Here is a 20427-nt window from a genome sequence, read left to right on the forward strand (position 1 = left end):
TGGAGCCCATAGACACTTTCAATATTTATTTCTAAAACTACACATTAATGATAACAAATAGCTACTTATATCAATATTAATAACTGGAAATCATATTTCATCCAAATTATGACTCATCAGCATGAAAAAAAATTGGGTAGTTTCTAAAATTATTGACAAATCTAAAATTGACAGTATGATATACATTCACATGGAAGTATGTCGAACATAATAAACACGTGATATGCACAATAATGCAATAAATCGTATAAAAATATATACAGGTTTCTGAGGGAAAGTAATGGATGTCGAGGAATAAGGTGTTTCTTGGTTAGTCGGTCTTCGATGGCTTTTCTCAATATTCATGTCGCTTTGTTAGTGGCGAAAATACAATAGTCAATGAAAATTAAATCACATTTATTAAAATACATTTTGTACATTATATACATGATCGCTGATCACTCAAATGCCGCAATAATGTAGTAGAATACTGCAAAACCGCGCTTCACGAAATTATTTCAATATTATTATAACATGGTCAAATAGAATCTCTAAAAAAAATATAAATTGTCTAAAACTCGTGACATGCATAAATTTTTATGTAGCGTTAAATGACAAGTTTTTATTATTTACAGGTAAAACAGAATATTTTGATCTAAAAAAAACGCACCCCTATATATTATAGAATCTGTTTCTTTAATAAAAACGGTCAATAATAGTTGCAGTAATTGATATCTAAAAGGATGCATCTCTATTCAAATTCAAAAATAATAACACCCTTACGTTTCGCGAAACACTCTTTCATAGTATAATACTAAATAGTCATTTAAAATAATTATTTAAAACAATACACTTAAAAACCAGTTCTGAAAATGCTTATAAAATGACAATTGGTATATTTAGAAAATATTATGTGATTTTTATTAGAAACATATAAGCTACACAATATAAAAAATATATATTTAATTTTCATTTACGTAATAAATGAAAACAAATGAACAGGGTACATAATCACGTGCCTTTATAACCCAAGGTGAGGGCAGAGGCGTATCTAGTGCAGCATTTTGCCTATACTGTATCTTGTATGATTTAGAAAAAGTAAATATAGATTTGATTAGTCTTAAAATCGAATTAAAATTACTTAAATAATACTTCGCATTTTCAGAACCGATGCACGAAATTCTTAGTCATTTTATCAACAGGGCCGCATTGAACACACTTGGGGGTTAGATTACCCAATTTTAAACACGAAACCAATTATTTAATTACTCTACGTGAAAGATAGATAAGATTTATAAAATAAGATTTAAAAACTCGGCACTGTTTGACCTGTTTTTTTTTTAAATAAAAATAATTATTCTTTTTAAATCGTCAAAAATTAATTTCCATATATTTATTTGATAGGATTGAAACGAACTGGTAACGAAAATTCTTTATGTGTCAAAAAACCACTTAAGACCTTCCTTACATATAAAACAAGAAAGATTTGGAAACGTCTATTTTTATATGTCTCAAACTTTGAACACTACTGGGTACTTCTGGGAATTAAATGACACTGGCCGATAAATATAATATACGTGATTTTTTTTTATCTCGCCTATAATAATTATAATAAATTCACTTCGCAAACAAATCCTGAATAATACTCTGGCTTGGAGCTCATACACATATTCTACTCTATTTAAACAAGTTCAGTTAAACTGTAAAAATGCGTTCTGTTATGGAATGGTTATTACAGACAAAAAGATATATAAAACAATTGTAACCATGATTTTCGATCGTTTATACAAAAACTACTATGCAAAAAAATATAAAAAATTAAATTCAAAATACTAAATGTCAATAATTTTACCCTGATTTCGAAACTGCACAGAAAATGTTTATATTCTTACAGGTATATTACAGAAGCGATTCCGATAAAATTGGTAAAAACACACCAAGATGTCTGAAGATCACTGTAGGATTATTTTATTTTGAAAAATACAGTTTCTGAAGGCGAACCTGTTTTTTTATATCATGAATGAGAGATTTTAAATTCTCTATTAATGGTAGATCTACGGGCAACCCCCGGATACAATATTACTAAGAACCTGTTTCACAAATTTCGAGTAAATAATTGCCATTTTAGTTCTAAAACTGATTTACAACTTGCCAAAACGATGTATCCTTAAGACATGTTTTTTTTGCAACGTTTTGGCTGTTAGTTACTCGAACATAATGATCCAGGATCTATTACAATTGTTATCTAAATTCACTCTATCCGCACTCGCGGCGGTGTCGCTATGCGGCGCTGCTGTCTTAGCTTAGCTACCTCATGTTTCGCTATCCTGGAAATAGAGTAAACATTAGATGAATCGATTTTTGTATTGATATAGATCGATATTAATCGGTAAAGTGTGGAGTGGAGGAGGCGAGCCCGGAGCATATACACAAACAAAGGGCATGCCAGTTGATGAATTTGATTGTTCACTTACGTCAACGTACCTTTATGTCTCATAAGACACATTTCCTGAATTTTAAGTAAGATGGTACTGAATTACTGAACTCTATTTCAACCCTTAAAACTGGCTTTCGTGGATTTTTTTCTAAAATTTTATGATTAAGTGTAGGTGAGGTGTTTGGTTTAAATTTCAACCTGAGTAGTAGAAACAGCGCCATGTAGTTGCAAGCTATGAGCATGTAGAACACGTGCGACCATGTACCAGTGCTGGACACCACGCCCGCCAGCATCGGCCCTAACGCTGCACCTGTTATGGACAAACATCAGTATCATTATTTTTTATATAACTAGCAACCAAGTCGCTGTCGACAAATATCACGACTGCCTCTAAACTATTCTCTCATGATGATTAATTCGAGTAGAAACCCTATATAAGTTTTGCACACTGCAGCTTAAATAAAACAATGATTTACCTAGCACCTTTACTGTGATGATCTTACTCCCAAAGCCCTTAGCTTTGTAATCTATACTTATAATAAATCTGTAGAGAGGTCAATTCTGTACATGAAATATATTTCCAAAATAACTATCAGGGGATGATTAGGGATTGATACTGATGCCAAAAATGCAATTAGTAAAATTTTTGTCTGTCTGTATAACAGTTATTGTTCAATGATGTATTAATTTAAATTATAAATAAATATTGTCATGGATATGCCAATAGATGGTGTTGTATAAAAACTATAAATAATTGAATGGCGATGTCAAGATTCGCTTACCAATATACATAAGTTATCAAATTCAAGGAAATAAGTGTCTTTCTCACCGATATGTAAGTTTTATTTTAATACATTGCTGGATATTTTGGGGACGTTGAACAGTTATAGAAACAAAAACTACTCGACAGATTTTAACGAAACTTGGTACAATTATTTGTCATACTCCTGTGCTGGTTATAGTATAATTTTCATCACGCTACAATTAATAGGAGCAGAGCAGTGAAGGGAAATGTTGGGAAAACGGGAGAAGTTACTCCATTTTTTAAGCTTTCGTCGCGTGTGCAACCTTAATGGTCAAAGCTACACAGAAATCATGTATGACGGAAATGTTCTCCTTAAAATTATGTAAAAAATATCCCACGACAGCATATGTCTATCTTTTATGGTTGACTCACAATAACACGTGTAACTCCCGATAGCTTAGCAGTTCGAAGCTTTCTCATTATATTTGTCTACTCTTACGTTTATAACACTCTCAGTCATCCTTAATTAAAAAGTTAACATTATTAAATATTTCATAAAAATAATCATAGAAATCGGTATAGAAACACCAAAGTTATACATGAAATACGCTAATAATAAGCCATCACGCGTGAATACTGAATCATGCTATAAGCTTCCTTCGATTTCACCAGGATCCCATCATCAGACCCTGACCGGACAATCGGACCACCTGCATACCACCATACATTAAAAAAACATCCCGACAAATTGAGCACCTCCTCCATTTTTGAAGTCCGAAATCCACGCGGGCGAAGCTGCGAGCGGAAGCTAGTCTCTAATATTATGATCATCTTGTGGGAAACTGGAGGGAGTCTAAGTGCTGGCTAGGTTTAACAGGGGCTATAAAAACCGATGATATCGATAATGTAATATTGAGTAACTCACCAACACTTCCTGTGCCGTCGATAATAGCGGTGACAGTCGCCAGCGCCTGCGAGTTACCAGCCAGGCTGCTGTGAGTACCTGACGCATAAGAATACATTACATTAATAAGTAATAGTTTAGCGGAAAACAACGGACATTTAGATGGGAGAGTCTCGGGTTCAATTGTAATTCTTGGTGACCATTTACTATGAGGTTGGCCGTTGGCACGTCTGCCTTCGAAAGCAATAAAAATATTTAACCTCAGAAGAGATTCTACAGATAGCGATGAGCCAATTTTTTATACAAGATTTCTTTGAGATGAGCGATACTTTTATCTTACAAAATTAGTTAAGTCATTTAATTTTACTCTAGGGGGTTGTTGGAACCATAGCTTTCTTCTAAGTACGACCCTGCACAACAGTAGTTATCGATTGAATATTAACATTTAATGCTCGCTACTACCTTCACAACTCAGGTGTCGCCTAATTGGTCACCTAATAGCATATTATCACCATGCTTTTATAAGATTTAACTCACCAAGCTCAGCGCTGACGGCGGTGGTGATGAGAGCGTACGGGCCGTTCACCAACACCCCGCTGACGATCAGCAGGCACACGTTGATGGCGTACGACGTGGCGCCCCACGTCTGGTAGGCCAGGAGCTGTGACCGAACACATACCACTGAATGTGACATCTAATAGCATTCAATTTGCTGTGATGTAGTAAGTATAATGTAATGGCATGAATTGGTTTGTTTGTGGTGAGTGGTGAGTGGCGTGTGTCTCACGGCGGGTGCGCAGAGCGTGTAGAAGGCGAGGCAGACGAGCGCGGGACAGGCGGTGCAGTCGGCGAGCAGCCCCGCCGCCACCGCGCCCGCCGCGCCGCCCGCGTCGAACACCGTGCTCAGCTCGCCCGACTCGCGCGCCGACAGTCGCGCTGCACACACACACGCGTCACACTAGCGGATTAAATTAAATTAAACAAAACCGCAAAACAATCACCAGGGAACCATTCCTGAACTGACAGTAGTGATTCCGACATTAGACTCGGCGCGAATCACTCAAGTCGGGTCACTGACCCCGCGCACCAGCTGATTGTTACATATTTTTCACTTAATGTTTTTTAGTTGTTACAGTTAAGTAACAAGTTCATTTAATATACATATTTTCACACGGTCCTATATAAAAATGCAACAGATCACATTAACATATTAATAATTTCAAAATTTATAACAAAACATACTCACTTGAAGTTTTGATGTACAAAGGCAGCCAATACAGAAACGTATAGCTGACCAGCTTAGCGAAAAAGAGAGACAGCGAGAACTCTAGCACGCCGGGTATAGCGAGCGCGCGTGAGAGCGAGACGGCGCTACTGCCTGACTGTGACAGCGAGCTCCTGCGCAAGAGAGCCGTGTTCTCTGTCACCTCCTCTTGTTGCTGGAAGATGATTTGGTAATGAAGGCGAGAAGTGGTATTTATTTCGAATAATAAGTATAACGATTGCGTAATTTTCGCCGTAAATGCAAATATTGATTATAACATTTTTTCCTACGGCTTTGCCCTCATAAAATTGGTTCCTCCAGGGAACCCTTCCGTATGTAATAGTTAAGGTACAATTTTATTTCAGAATCCGAGTAATACTTTTTTTCAAAATAGTACGTATGTAAAAAAAAAAAAGTTGAATGTTCTACCACAGTGACGAGTTGGGAAGTACGTTGTACGTCCAGTAGGGCTGGAAAATACTGCCCTCCATCAAAAACCAAACTGGTGTTATTGAATCATATGACACACATCTACAACCTTCGATCAAGTCTCCAACACTTTCCTTGCCATTAGTTTCGTTCCTCCATAGTTTTATATCTATGAGACCCATTCGCCTTCTTACCCCGCCGTTATTTTTTTAATGGTTAAAATGAAAAAAATAACGTGTGCGGAGGTGATAATGGATGCGTAGTGACTTACCTGCGGTGCGTTCGCGGAATGTCTGTTGGACCGTAAACTGGCCCCCTGGAATTCACACCATGCTTTTAATGTCGTGAGGTGGGTGTTAACAACAAAGCATGCGGGGGGCGTGGATCTAGGGCTACGGGGGAATTATCTCAAGCCTATATCTTCGATATGCAACACCAGAATATAATGGTGAAAATCGAATCAAATCCATTCAATAGATTGACGGTGTGACTAAATTAAAAGGTGTACTGTTTATTGTATCAATAAAAATCTACCAGTGCTTTAGTAAAAGGCTAAAAGAGCGCGAAAGAGCCCTTTATCCACCCCCGTGCTGTCGTATAATTAAACAATTATTCCTTGAATGTAATCCGTTTTGATTATTAACAATAATGAGAGTATTTTCAGTTAGGACAAATCCCTGCATCTTTTTCTTCTTTTTTACTCTATATATTATGTTAAAACATTTACGCCGGTATTCATAAACATTATTTATCTAAGGACGGAGCATTGCTGTGATAACTAGCCTGTTTCTAAAAGTCTGTCAAAACTATAACAATAGTTAATACTCAGTGAAATTAGTGTTTAGGTTAAAACACAGTAGGCATTTATGCGCATGCGTAATCCACTTCCAGTGTGAAAAGACTTGTTCATTAAGACTAGTCAGTTTTAGTGAGAATTGGCTTATCAATAGCATTTCTAGAACTAAATTTACTTGATTAAAGATAAAGCAACTTATTAGTTATTAAACCTATGTATAAAATTACCTCTAATATAACTATATAGTATCTTATATTTGTAATTTAAAAAGAAATTGATCTTTCGCAATGCGATATTAAATTATGAGTAAGAATTCAAATATAATTCACAGTAAGTGGAAAGACTTGCAAATTATTTGAAGTTGAAAGTAATATGTGACGGAAATTGAGCCATGACTGTGATTAATGGGGGGAGGGACTTGGTGGTGCTTTTTGGTAAAAAGACTTGGTGTGCGAAAAGATTTGTTGAAAATAGTTGGTGAATGAAAGTACTTGTGCAGGTGAAAAGACTTGGTAGTGATAGTGAATGAAATGACTTGTTATGCGTGTTGTCTGAAACGACTTGTATTACCTGATCACCGACAATCACTTGCGTCGTCTCATCCTCTTCTAGATCATCTTCCTCGTCGCTCTTCCTAGATTGTCGACTAGGCTGCGACAGGAAAAACACCGATTCATACTGGGCATTGGCCTGCAGTTACTGCATGACATAGGCCTTTAATATATTGTAATTTAAATAGCATATTATGGGTGACTAGGTCGAGCTGGTCTTCTCAAAGAAGGAGGATAGGCAAGAGGCACTGGGTTATCGAGAGTGAAAAGCAATTTTGTAGGCAGGGAGGTGAACAAGGAAATATGTAGAAGACACAATACGCTCCAATACAGGTCAAAATGTGGTGCTGACTCACCGACCGCGACGGCCGCTCCCCGGGCGCGAGCCCCACGTACCGCGGCTCCGGCACCAGGAACAGCCACACCACGCACCCCATCAGGCCCATCACCAGCCCGGGGTACACGAACGATAAGCCCCAGTCCGTGTCCACAAACTCTGCCGCCATTATTGTTCCTGCGGTTAAAGGAGAAGGGGGTAATAATTTGACAATATTGCGGTACCCATGTTGGGATAGAATAGGAGTCAATGCGTTTTAAAATGTAGGTACATATTGACGAGAATGTCTTTATTCTTAAAGGTAGGTAGCCGTGAAAGCTACTCCATGACGAGATAGTTTCACCCCCTCTCCGGATTAGATACACATCTCATTTTTTATTTTAAAATAATATTTTTATTGAACCCAAAAACTTACTAAACCGTTCAACCAAGGACGATGGCACTAAATAAATGAACCGATTACCTGTTACTCACCTAAAATGTTCCCAAGCGATGTGTGAGAGTTCCATATGCCGAATATGAGACCTTTCTTGGAGTTGCCGAACCATTTCCCCACGATGGCCACCGTCCCCGGCCAGCCTGTGGTCTGGGCTATTCCTGCACCAGCCTGCAATGATGATGAACATAATATTACTCCCGCCTCCCACCTGCCCTTGTCGCATGATAACCGCTAATTAACAGGTTGAGATTTTGCGAAGGCATTATGAGATTTAACATTTTGTCTCAGAGTGGCAAGTGTGTGTGGAGTGCGGAGTGCCACGCAGTACTTTGTAACTAAAGTTCTGTATGAAGTTCTTACTGTTTATGAGTGGCCGTATTTATTACTATCAGACATGCGAGATACTAGCTATGTCATTTAACTGCAATAAAAAAGCTATTTGCTTTCGTTACATCTTTATACTGTACAAGTATTATAATCACACCCTGTATACCAACCTGTACTATGAGGTAGTAGGATATATTGTGAATACTGTACGTTCGTCCCACGCCGAATAGATAGCAGAATATAGCAGACGTCAGCATCCCTAGCGACAGGAAGTACCTCAGATCCACTCTTTCAGCTATCATGCCTGCAAGTAAAAAAAGGTCGTAAAATAATCTGACTAAAGTTGAATATGGCTCTAATAGATTCTAGCCACCAATTTTACTTCTGTATAAGTTAGAACACACCTGACACAAACATGGCGCCCGCGTACGAGAACAGGAAAGCGGAGTCCAGCGCTCCCAACAACGTGTTCGCGTCCGTTGTATCTAAAACAAACGTGCAGCAATTAAATAAGACCACCTTTTATACATTTCTTACAATAAGGAATTGACTGTAGTTTCCATAAAAATAATAGGGTAGTAAAATAATTTTAAAAGCGCCCAAGAACCCGTCGCGCCATCTACATTTATTATTTTACATGCATTCGACATTAGTTCAAACTCTCGAACTAGATGGCGTTATTATAAATAAACTCAATACTCACTAAAAGGCGGCCAGTTGCACCACTGGTCGTCGTCGGGCGAGACGTCTGGCGGCGGCGTGAGGTGGCTGCAGTTCTGGTGCAGCACGCTCTTCACCACCGAGATCGGCTTGCGCGTCAGGTGGTACGTCATGTACGTGAAGTATGTCAAGATCAGCACGCTCGCTTGGTACCTGTGAACAGGAGAAAATATGCTGAATAAACGTAATCATGTTGGAGACAACAATTGGGTTTTAATACCCGAACTCCCCTTCATTTCATAGCTAAAAGTAGAGTATTTATAGTTCCTACCAGAGGCGTAGCTACCGCCGTATTAGCCATCAGTGTCTGTAATACGGGGCTCCCAAACTTTGGCCCATACCTACATTAAACTAAGCGGGCGCCCAAAAGTTCGCACTGCCCTGAAGAGCCCTCAACAAATATAGGTATAGGGTCCCTGTGGCTAGGTACGCTACTGGTTCCTGCGACTGAACTCTCTCATTGGTGTATTTGGTAGGTAAATCGGCTTTGTAACGTAAAGCCACAGGTTTGATTCCCACACGTTTTATTTTCAAGTATTGCTCCATATTACTGCTATATAGGTAGTTGATGCTCAGTAAACAAAATTATTATAAGTGTCTCTATTTTTCTGTCTGCCTTAAAATTTTATTGACTCGTCTTTTATGGCTCATGATAAGATTAGATGCAACTCTAACTAGCTTTTTAAATAAAGCGAAATGCGCGACCACCGTGCACAAGGTGTAAAAACCGCCATAGTGGCCCACGTAAGTGTGTCGCGTTCCAGTATCAGCCTGTGTATATCCAGTTCTAATAGGCTGGTATAATAGTGTCGACTGTCGAGGCGTCAGTCGGCAGTGAACATTTTATTGGACCTCACTCCACATCATCAGGTGTAGTGGCGTCACTTTGCCTTTACCGCATGAAAAAAAGGTTTTTTTTTGAACATTTTTGTTTCTTGGCGGTGCTGGCGTATTTTTTTTAATCAGATGTCACTTGCTCATACGCATGTCTACTACAACTTAGTTCCGGTTAGATGCAATGGTAAGCAAATATTTCCAAGAGTTCTTATCATTACTAATTAATTTTATATGTAATCACCTTATCAGGTTGTGATAACGTTCGTTGTTCCTATTTATATTAACCGAATGCTGTCCGTTATAAACCTTGTTTTTCAATATCGCCATTGACTGATAAAGAAACACAGGTCTTAAATGGATGAGATGGCTGGATGAGAAGTTTTTGCCGTATTTGATCGCTGTCCACTCTGGCCTGTCTTATGGACGCAATTATGAGATTATGTCTCTAAAGATGGGCGCAGTAAAATGCCATGCTGTGTTTCATAATAAAAATTCAAAATGGAGCTGTTACTGTTTATGACCCGTAGTGTAAGCTTACCAACAGGCGAGCGGCTTGCTTGTAGTACCTAATTTATCAACAGGCCGTTTAGAGCGGGTTCTAAGGGCGACAGGGGCCTAGAGGGACGGCATAGTTGTATGGATCTTACTAGCGGTATTTCTATGCCCACATTTATCAGAGCTGATCGATGTTGACGGCGAGGAAAGTTGTACAGAATTCTGTGGGAAGTAGGGAGAATGTTACCTAGTTTATCTTCCGAAACAAAGTAAAGGTCAGGATTGGTATCACTAATCCATCTTGCAGAGTGAAATGAGCTCCTACCTTTAGGGTCGGGCATAGTTATAATCGGGGACCTTTACTTGCTTCCGCAAAGTTTGCATCCGGATGCAGGACAAGCAGTACGACACAAAGTAGCCTGTACTTAAAGAAAGTATATATTCGGCACCGCTAGCTCACTGTACCTTTTAATTGCACAGCATCTTGTCATTAAGTTACATAAAACATGTAAACAAAGAATGATTTCACTCGGATCTGTTACACGAGACATGAGTCAACATCCCCACTATTAACGCATTGTTACCACGCGAGAGGTCGTCGAACATGCGCGTGAAACTTTCAATTTTATTATACTGAATGACGACACCAGCGGGAAGTCTGAAGGTTAGCATTTAAAAAAGACGCCTCTGACCATGTCCCTTTTTCTTGTTCACGAGTAAACACGCGTTATCGCTACCATTACTTGGGGGATGAATGGAACGGTTATATTTGTTCACCGGTCTTACGGCTCAATGTCGACCCTCGAGAGTATAGCATCCGAGCGAGCATTGGACCGAGTCCCCAACCCCTGTATACCCTACACCGTCATACCAACTAAAACCCGCGGTGGCCTTCCTCGGCATATACAGGACGGTCCCGGGGCTGACCGTACCCCTAATCACACATGGACGTGATTTCAACATATCACACGTTTTCTTTGAATATTAAAAATAATGTTTTTACGTTTGGACGCGCATCTGATATGAAGTGACTCATAATGCGGAATATTAAACGTAGGTAGATCATCTAGATAGGGATCTATAGAGGTTTATTGACGCAACTATAAGTTTATTAATCCTTCCAACGTAAGGTACGGCAATTCATACAATTAGAAGAGGTTAAGACAACGGTTATGATGATTCGTTTTTATATATGTTTACGTGTCAGTAACTTGCACAGCTGAGCGGATCGGTGTCAAGGGAAACAAGCAACTAACGACGCGTTAATTGCAAAAAAACGTATTGACTGTGTCTATGTCTAACTGATATAAGATATAAAAATCATTTATTAGTACATCGAGAACCAAAAAAAATACGATGTGTAAACATTTAGCCTGGTGATGCAAATAACATGTTTTTTGATTCCGATTGCAATTCTAAATAAAATCGGCTAGGCTCGTCTGGATAAGTTATGTCCCATAATGCTTAGCAATTATACTAGCTTTGATGTCCTTCAAACCGAAACACAGTTTAACACCACCGCGTGATAGAAACACCCAATGCTGCGATGTGTACAGTCTCGAATACAAGACGTACTTACCACATGCCCTAGTTACTCATTGGCAAATTCTAAAAATCATCACACAGTAGAAAAGACACAGACTAGTGTACAATTTTGAGTTTCGTTATGCAACTCGACAAAATATGTATGTCATGTCCATCGCCGTGTCATGTAAAAATAGTAAAGAAATAAACCACTAATAAGATTTTGACATATTTAGTTGCTGACTTTTTTTTGTACTGCCACGACAGATTGACCCGTCTGCACCTGATGGTAAGTGGAGTGTGGTCCAATAGAATGTCGACTGGCGAGAGATGATTACCCCTCGGCAGTCGACACAATTATGCAGGCCTGTTAGAACCGGATATACACAGACTGATCCCGGAACGCGACACATATACGTGGGTCACTGTGGTGGGGTTTAACACCTGTGTACGGTGGTCGCTATCCAGACGGATATAAAATATATCCTATCACTAGCAAAGCTAGATTTTAGGAAGTCTGTGCATATTATTCAAACAGAAATATAGCAGGTTCAGGTGTTTTATGAGACCCACATAATAACTGGTGAAAGATAAAATTTTGATTAATTAAATTAAATATATTTTTAAATTATCATTAATCTATCGCTTTACAACGTGCCATCGCTGTGAAGATGTTTTTGCAGAAGGAAGTCCCTCAGCAATGCTGTCTGAGATGTCGCTTCGTCTCCAGTCGAGTTGCTAGGTACGAAGTACGAACACTGTGTTCCAGTTTAGAGGACATTCCAGCCTTTGTTATTACGTTATGAGCCCTGACAATTAATTATTCATGATGAGCTCAGTTCAATGTCAAGCAGAGATTTATAAGTCAATATGCTTGATGGTTTTATTATTATTTAAAACGGCCATAAGCTTTCGTGGCGCTTACAATCACTCGAGCAGTTCGTTCGTCCAGTAATCGTTTAAAAATATTCCATTTTCTACGATGCGGTTTCGCAGTGAGGTCGCTATACAGTTAGATAAATGTATTGGACTGTATTTGGATCTACAGTATTACTAGCTATAAATAATGTGATTTTGCTATTTGCTGATCTATTATACATTCTATCGCATACTAATTATAGATCAGTATGTGTCACCGGGTTGTATTTGCACTGATTATCCTAATCTATACTAATATACATATATTGTATAATGCTAAGGAGTTTATTTGCACGCGCTCGTCTCGGGAACTACTGGTTCGAATTGAAGAATTATTTTAGTGTAGGATAGCATTTATCGAGGACGGCTATAGGCAATGTAACATCTCGCTACGGCCAATAGGAGCGGAGCATCAATGAAAAATGTTGCAAAAACTGTGCAAATTTATTCCTTTGGAGAGCTTCCGTTGCGTGCGCTGCGTACACGGATAAAATTACGCAACAATCACGTATGCCGGAATTGAGATTAAGAGGAACTTAAAAAGTTCTAAAAATATATTATAAAACAAAGTCATTAGTCGCATCCGTCTGCCTGTCACGCGATAACCTTAAAAACTACCCACCGAAATTCAATAAAATTGTGTATAGAGATAGTTTCAAGTGCCTAGTGAGAAATATAACGGCTATTTTTTATCCCGGGAAAATATATAGCGGGAACTTTACCCCGGGAAAACTTTTTCACGCGGGCGGAGTCGAGAGCAAAAGCTATGACATATACTGATAATACAGTCACGTAGCGCGATGGACAAGCCGATGTTAAGACGTAAAAGGTCTCCTAATATGCGAGCTGTGATTGTGTATACTTCTCTGCCAGTCTGTATATTTACAGGCAATATGTATGGTTTGTCTATTATTGCTACCACGCGTTTAGCACGTTGTTTTGGTTTGAAGGGAGTTGGAGCTAGGTTTTTGATATCTCAAAGTAACGTGCGCAGTTTCAGTATTTTATAATGTAGAAATTTGGGTGTTGTTGCTACTTATTAGATCCAGTCATGAAAATTGTATGTATAATTAATTATATTGTGGTTGTTTATCGATTTTTCTAACTGCACAATGTCAATTTCGATATTTTTTATATCAGCAATATAATTATATTACATTCACGCCGTTATCCCTGTTGGGGTGAGTAGAGGCAAACTAGTACGCCTTGTAAGCTAGAGGGCAAGTTTCCCGCCAAAGATAAATGACGGGAATCTCGTTAGTTAGTTGAAAATACGATACATAATGAATATGATATATTCAATGTCGGCTCTACGTCATTATGATAAAACCAGATGTTTTCACAATGTACACATACTGTGTGTACTATTAGAACATACAAAACAATATTATTCTGCATTATATTCATAAAATAATACTGTTTATGATTTAGATATATTATATCTACTAGTCTATAAATATTCTATGTGGGGGCTAAATGTTTCCAACTTATGGTCAGGTCTTCATGATTGTGAACAGACCTGATATATATACAGGTAAATTTAGCTTGAGGTTAAAAATATTTCTTGATGGTTGATATGTAATTTATGTCACTATCTATTTGCATAAGATAAGACGCTTGTCCTTGCAGGGCACCCAGTTACAAAGTGCATAACAATAATTTAACAAAACAAATATTATTCATTAATGTTAAATAATTATTATCACTTGTTCCCAATAAATTATTGAGTCATAGTATTGGTTACTACATAATAATTATTTTAATACACCACAACAACATAAAAATTATGTTATGTTGTTTATTTTGTAAATATTATATGAAGAAAATATTTTAATGACAATGAGGCTTTTGCAGCCTGTATAATTACTGATGATTATAAGGCTTATAATAAGTACAATTCAGTATCTACAGCTTTATAACTCATGGTGAATAACATTGTTTCTGTTTATGGGCAGCGTTGGCAATATCAGCCATATTTTGCTTTTCTTGTCATTTAGTGAAACAAATGTTACTGTTGCAATATTATTGGCAAAAACGTCACGACACACCGCAAGTTATTATGATAATATGATAATAAATATGTGGTTCATAATAATTTTATTGATGCTTTATGCTCACTTCATTTGAATAATATTTTTAAGAAATATCTCTCTTTTACGTATTTATGTGTCAACAGAATGTGTGAGTTGACATTATATTTAATATTGAATTATTTTAACCACATTCTTGGATATAAAATATTCAATAATTATGTGATGGAAACTACAGAAATATAAGTATTTATTTGTACATAGCTCTTATCTTAAAAAGAAATACAATGAAGCATTTTATGACCATCCATGTTGTTACCAATGGGACCAAATTTACAAAAATATGATATGGCATCTGCACTGAACAATTTAAAAAAAGACTATATGCAACTATTAATAATAAAGGATATACAAATACAGAAGTACACATTATTATAATAAGAACCACTATAAAATACACAAATAAGAGTATGTAATCTAAATAGCACACATACACAGGTAGACCATGGCTCAATGAGAAACAATTATTCGACCCTCGATTAATATGTTCTCATGAAGGCAGAGGTAGTAACAGACAACACATCAGACTTATTTGAGAATTACAATCTCAGGCAACTCAGATGTGTTTTTTAAATATAAACACTTTAAGATTTTGGGTACTTGGGGATGTCGGGAATCAAACTTGCAATGTTTGATTATATAAAAGCTGTCTACTCGCCTGCTATACTACTGCTTACATCGAAAATGTACTAGTAATTAAAAATCATGTTATAGTATCAGTATAGGTTTATCGCAATAGTTTAATATTATTCCGTAAATCGTGACCGCCAACTATAAATATTCAGCGTAACTAATTGGACGAACGGAAACGACTATCGGGGTATTTAACTGAAAACTATTTTAATAAAAGTTTTGTGTGGCATAAAAATGTAAATTTATCAAAAAGCTGTATGTACTTACCATCTTAGCCTATTAATCCTAAGACGAGGGAAAAATTTATTGAACAGTCGTTGAATACACTGGATCCCGAAAGGTGCGTCTCTGTTCACCCCGCTCATGTTTAAGCGTGATTTTTTACAAAATATATTGAAAAAGCCGCGTACAACGCCCCACATTCACGCTTGAAAGTTATTCTTGGTTCATTGTTTTAAAAAACAATATATTCTTTGTTTATAACACAAGAAAAATTGACGCTAAAATGAACTAAATATACACTACTAACACACACGACATATATTATGTACAGTTTTGGCGATTAATAATTTATTTAAGTAACTTATTCGTCTTTAAATATCGATAAATTATCATTTTTCGTAATAAATATTTGGTTTAAAATCGCGACACGTCTACTTTACAGTCGCGTTCCAAATGCTCTGACATTAGGTGTGAAACGTGGCCGCCTACATCCTTTTTCTCATGGCGATGATTGGAAAAGATAAAACAATAGATCTATGCTAAATACACTAACGATTACACTGGTATCTGGAATGTCAAGGTAAAATGCGAATGATTGAACTGTCAAATCAAAAAGCGTTTTATTATTGCATTTATTGTAATGGCTTGCTTTTCGGTATGTAGTAAAATGCAGATAGAATCTATGTGTAATCAGATAAACAATTACGAGCAATTAAATACCCTCTAGATTAACTAGGAAAATGATAATGTAATATCATTAAAATTTTACGAGGTGTGAAATGTAATTACCATTTCAGCTCAGAATTTTAGAAGTATTATGATATAAGCAAAATAATATGTTTTTAAATGTAAGTAGTGGTTATTTAAATCATAATATTTGAATAAACTAATCAACCATCTAATTATATCAACAATATATAAGTAAATAAGATTATTTCACTCATTGCACTTTTGAATAATGTTGTAAATTTTGCGTATTTTTTGCAGTGTTTTAACTTGGCTTTTCTTTGGACGCTGGTTGCAGCATCTATAAATATCCATCGCGGCGGATGGCTCGACCGTCTTGTCGAGTACCACAAACAGAATTTTTACAAGGAACTCGTGGAGATTGCGCCTCTTCAGATAGATGGCAAGAATTTTTATTTTAATAATAGGTATTCCAATGGTTGGAGAATACAAGCTTCTTTATTCCAAATGATATGTCGCACATGAAAAGCCAGGGCGTAGCTACCGCCGAACCAGCCGTATCAGTGATATGGGGCCCCCGAGCTTTGGGGCCCCAATTAATCCATACCTAAATTAAACTAAGCAAGTGCCTAAAAGTTCGCACTGCCCTGAAGGGCCTCTAATAAATTTAGAGGTAGGGCCCCTCTATGGCAAGCTACGCTACTGACGAAAAGAGTATAAGAAACCGATAATTTTTACTTACCTATATTGTTTAAAATCAAAAGCTACGTAATTTTCATGATAGATAAGCTACAATTCCTAATAATAATATGATCCGTAGCAACCTCGACGACGACAGTGTTATCCGCATTATGCGGCTACGCATTTCCCAGGACTCATTTGTGGAAGCTATCCTTATTTATCTTATCAAATACATCCCTTAGCATCAATCCAACGCGCGCCACCAGGCTACAGGGATGCCAAAGGCTGGACTGTTGAATCTGTCATGCACCTTCTGGTCCTCATAAGCGAGAGCGAGAGGGCGAGACCAGTGAGGATCGCGTTAAGGAGAATGCTGCGACCAACACGACGTCTGTCTATGAGCAAGCAGAAGAGCTATAAACTGTTTCCTAGTTTGAGTAAGGTGTGTAGGTTCAAATAACTATATAGAAGGAGACAAGACGGCAATAGATCAGCCCACAAAATAAATGGTATTAGTTGCAATCGTGATCCCGCCTTAAAGTAATTGAATCTATCCCGAGTTCCACGCATTTGTCATTCAGCGTTTTTTCGACGTTTATTTAATTTTTCGTACATCCTTGCTTTTATACAGAACATAGAGAATTACTTATACTATGAAGTCGACACGGATGAAGAATACGTTGATCAAGATTCGGGATACAGCGGTATACCGGATGATGAAGCTGTAGTAGTGGTCAGCAACCCTGTGGAAGCTCGTCTGCCCAGCGCCCAGATTAGTGTCAAACTGCTTAGGTAAATTATTGAAATCTAACTTTTCTTATTGTTTGTATCAGACAGCTTGTACAGTCGGAACACAATATGACGAAGCTCCTTAAACAATGTTTTAATTTATAATTACTCGACCCAACGTTATAATTTTTTTTGCACATATTTAATCTTGTTTTTGTGTTAGAGACATTCTGGATGCGCGGGCGCAAGCCGCACGGGTTATGCCAAGTACAACTAAACGGACAATGTAAGTTGACTATAAGTAGCTTATGTGAAGTAGTATATTTTTTAAAATAACTTATCTGGAAATAGAACCCAGTAATTATAGTTCACAGGCAGTAATTACCAATGAAGCCGGTAACATAATTAAGAATCCAAAAACAACGAATACAAAATAATTATGGGTACTTGCATATTTTACGTTTTATTATTGCTAATCGAAATGTTTAATTTTTTAATTATACAGTCCGTGGCAAGTGATGAATACAACCAAAACAGTAGCCGATAATGCCACTTCGCCTTCGGGTGCCGCTGATGGTAAAGTATAATTACACACAATCAGTACAATCAGCAATTAATATTGCTCGTAGGTATATTGTAGAGCCTGCTAAATATCTGCTCTCTGCCAATTTCCTAAATCATTATTATTTGCTAAAACTCCACCTTTCTGCATTAATAAAATATTTTTTTACCCTTGAAAAATTACATTAAAAACACGGCACGGTTTTGTGTCCGAATGGGTAAACAGAACTTCAACTAGTGCACCTACTTTTTGCCATGTATTCCAATCGTTGGTATAATAGAAGACAATAACCAGACTTCGGGCTGATACTAAGCAAACAAATCTAAAATCACTGCCAGAACTGGGATTCAAATTCGGGACCACAGAGCGGTGTCGAACCGCGCACCGAACACAATTCGACACCGAAGCAGTGATCTAAAATTCTCTCGTTCACCTACCTTTATTCTCTGCACCACCTAAAAGTGGACTGGTAGGAAATGCCTTCGGCATGAAGTCCGGCTTTATACTCAGAATATATAGTGGAATAAATTAATAAATTTAGTGCCTACATACTTATTGTACTGTGTTCAGGTGCAACAGACGGCGCGACGGGCGCGGTGGCAGACTCCAACACAACCCCAGCTGTAACTGCTGCTCCTGCCGCGTAGAACTATACAAATATCATGCATACTGCAGTTTTATTTAATATTTTCCGACATATAAGCCTTGGGGTTCTTGAAATATTTATGGGAATACCTTATTAAACACCTTGCCTGTTTAAAATTTCAGAGAATATTCTATAATACTTGATGAGTTAAAATATTAAGGTCAGGTGGGGCAAGTGCGCCGACGGGGCAAGTGCACCTGCCCTAAAAAAATCGAAAACTATTGATGTTATACAATTACCGCAATCTTATATCAATGCTATTAACTGAAATACGGTTCCACTAAAAACACAAATGGCTCTGTTCATTTTAATACGATTTATTCGCCATTTTATTTTAAGTGTCATTTAGACCTGTAAACAGAGATGACCACGTGAAAGATAACATCAAATATTTCAAGATATGTAACATATTTCTGTAAGCCAGTAAAGTGAGTAGATAGTTTAAACCTTTTATTTTAACTTCCTACCTGAATTTTATTTATATATACTAAAATAAAGGATTTTTTAGCAATGCGAAAAAATGTACCTCAAAATTGACGAGTAGGGCAAGTGCGCCACAGTTACTAGTAGTATGGCGCACTTGCCCCTGGAACCATATATCACCAACCTTTTTTGAGAATATGTTTTACTAATATGAATTATTATTATTAAAATGTTATACTTAGCATAATTTTAGTACTCAAGGTATTTTGTTTTAAGCCGACTTAAATAAAAGGGCGTATTAGTTAATTCGTCGTATATTTGTTTGTTTTAGATCGTTCGTTTTTACAAAAGAAAAACTGAAATATTTTGGTCTAGAGTAACTTTACGTGAAGAGGTTGCAACTGTTCGATCAGGCACGTTATGTGATTCTAATGCAGCTAAAACATATCAAATGTCATAAGGCCATATTCTAAGTAATTGAGTTATAACGCATTAAAATTTTTAATTCCTACATTTTTATATGTTTATTTTTTTAGTTTTTAGAAATAAAATGGATTTCATATTAAGGCTACCTTTTTTTATTATTTTTTTAAATATAGCAAAAAATGTGTAAAATGTTTTGAAGCCCTGATGTACAAATATATGGCGCACTTGCCCCGAATTTGATTTAACAGCCATAGTTTGTTATAATATTGAGTGATTAAAATTTATCTAAGAGCAATGCGGGTAAAATTTATTTCTCTATGGACTAAAGTGAGTGTTTTCTTTATAATGTTTCATATTGGCGTTTTTTTTTACACAGGCGCACTTACCCCATTTCCGGAGGCAAGTGCGCCTACTACCATTTTTTTTTATTTTGATCAAAATAATATTAATTTATTGTCTGATTGCCTTGAATGACTATAGGTCGTTATCACAAAATACCAAATATTCTTAAATTAATAAAATTACATTCTTAAGTCAGCACAAAAAGAAATTATTTTGCATTGAATCCAGCTATGAAAATTTTATGGCGCACTTTCCCCTACTGACCTTACGAATATCAATTATGC

At 37.0% G+C, this 20427-nt stretch overlaps 2 protein-coding genes across 5 annotated transcripts; one reads left to right on the plus strand and one right to left on the minus strand.

The window, feature by feature from the left end:
• Positions 1-379: 379 nt before the first annotated feature.
• LOC115447019 (glucose-6-phosphate exchanger SLC37A2) lies at positions 380-16113 on the minus strand. Of its 2 annotated transcripts, XM_030173906.2 has the most exons (14): positions 15693-16112; positions 8912-9081; positions 8613-8693; positions 8379-8512; positions 7917-8049; positions 7462-7619; positions 7125-7205; positions 6030-6074; positions 5312-5504; positions 4853-5001; positions 4603-4726; positions 4087-4164; positions 2615-2726; positions 380-2306 (listed from the first exon to the last, which is right to left on the minus strand). In XM_030173906.2, the coding sequence occupies exons 1-14, from the start codon at positions 15845-15847 to the stop codon at positions 2231-2233; spliced, it is 1689 nt and encodes a 562-aa protein (XP_030029766.2). In that variant the 5' UTR covers positions 15848-16112; the 3' UTR covers positions 380-2230. The 2 variants fall into 2 exon arrangements, with proteins under 2 accessions (XP_030029766.2, XP_030029767.2); XM_030173907.2 differs by lacking the exon at positions 6030-6074 and having other exon boundaries at positions 15693-16113.
• On the plus strand, positions 9685-19030 carry LOC115447023. 3 transcript variants are annotated; one of them, XM_037444543.1, is made up of 7 exons: positions 9685-9949; positions 16635-16776; positions 17258-17457; positions 17647-17807; positions 17968-18030; positions 18250-18320; positions 18877-19030. In XM_037444543.1, the coding sequence occupies exons 1-7, from the start codon at positions 9947-9949 to the stop codon at positions 18951-18953; spliced, it is 717 nt and encodes a 238-aa protein (XP_037300440.1). In that variant the 5' UTR covers positions 9685-9946; the 3' UTR covers positions 18954-19030. The 3 variants fall into 3 exon arrangements, with proteins under 3 accessions (XP_037300440.1, XP_030029770.1, XP_037300441.1); XM_030173910.2 differs by lacking the exon at positions 9685-9949 and adding an exon at positions 16198-16495; XM_037444544.1 differs by lacking the exons at positions 9685-9949; positions 18250-18320 and adding an exon at positions 16198-16495.
• The last annotated feature ends 1397 nt before the right edge of the window (positions 19031-20427 follow it).

This window comes from Manduca sexta, chromosome 28, assembly GCF_014839805.1.
Source record: "Manduca sexta isolate Smith_Timp_Sample1 chromosome 28, JHU_Msex_v1.0, whole genome shotgun sequence".
Lineage (NCBI taxonomy): Eukaryota > Metazoa > Arthropoda > Insecta > Lepidoptera > Sphingidae > Manduca > Manduca sexta.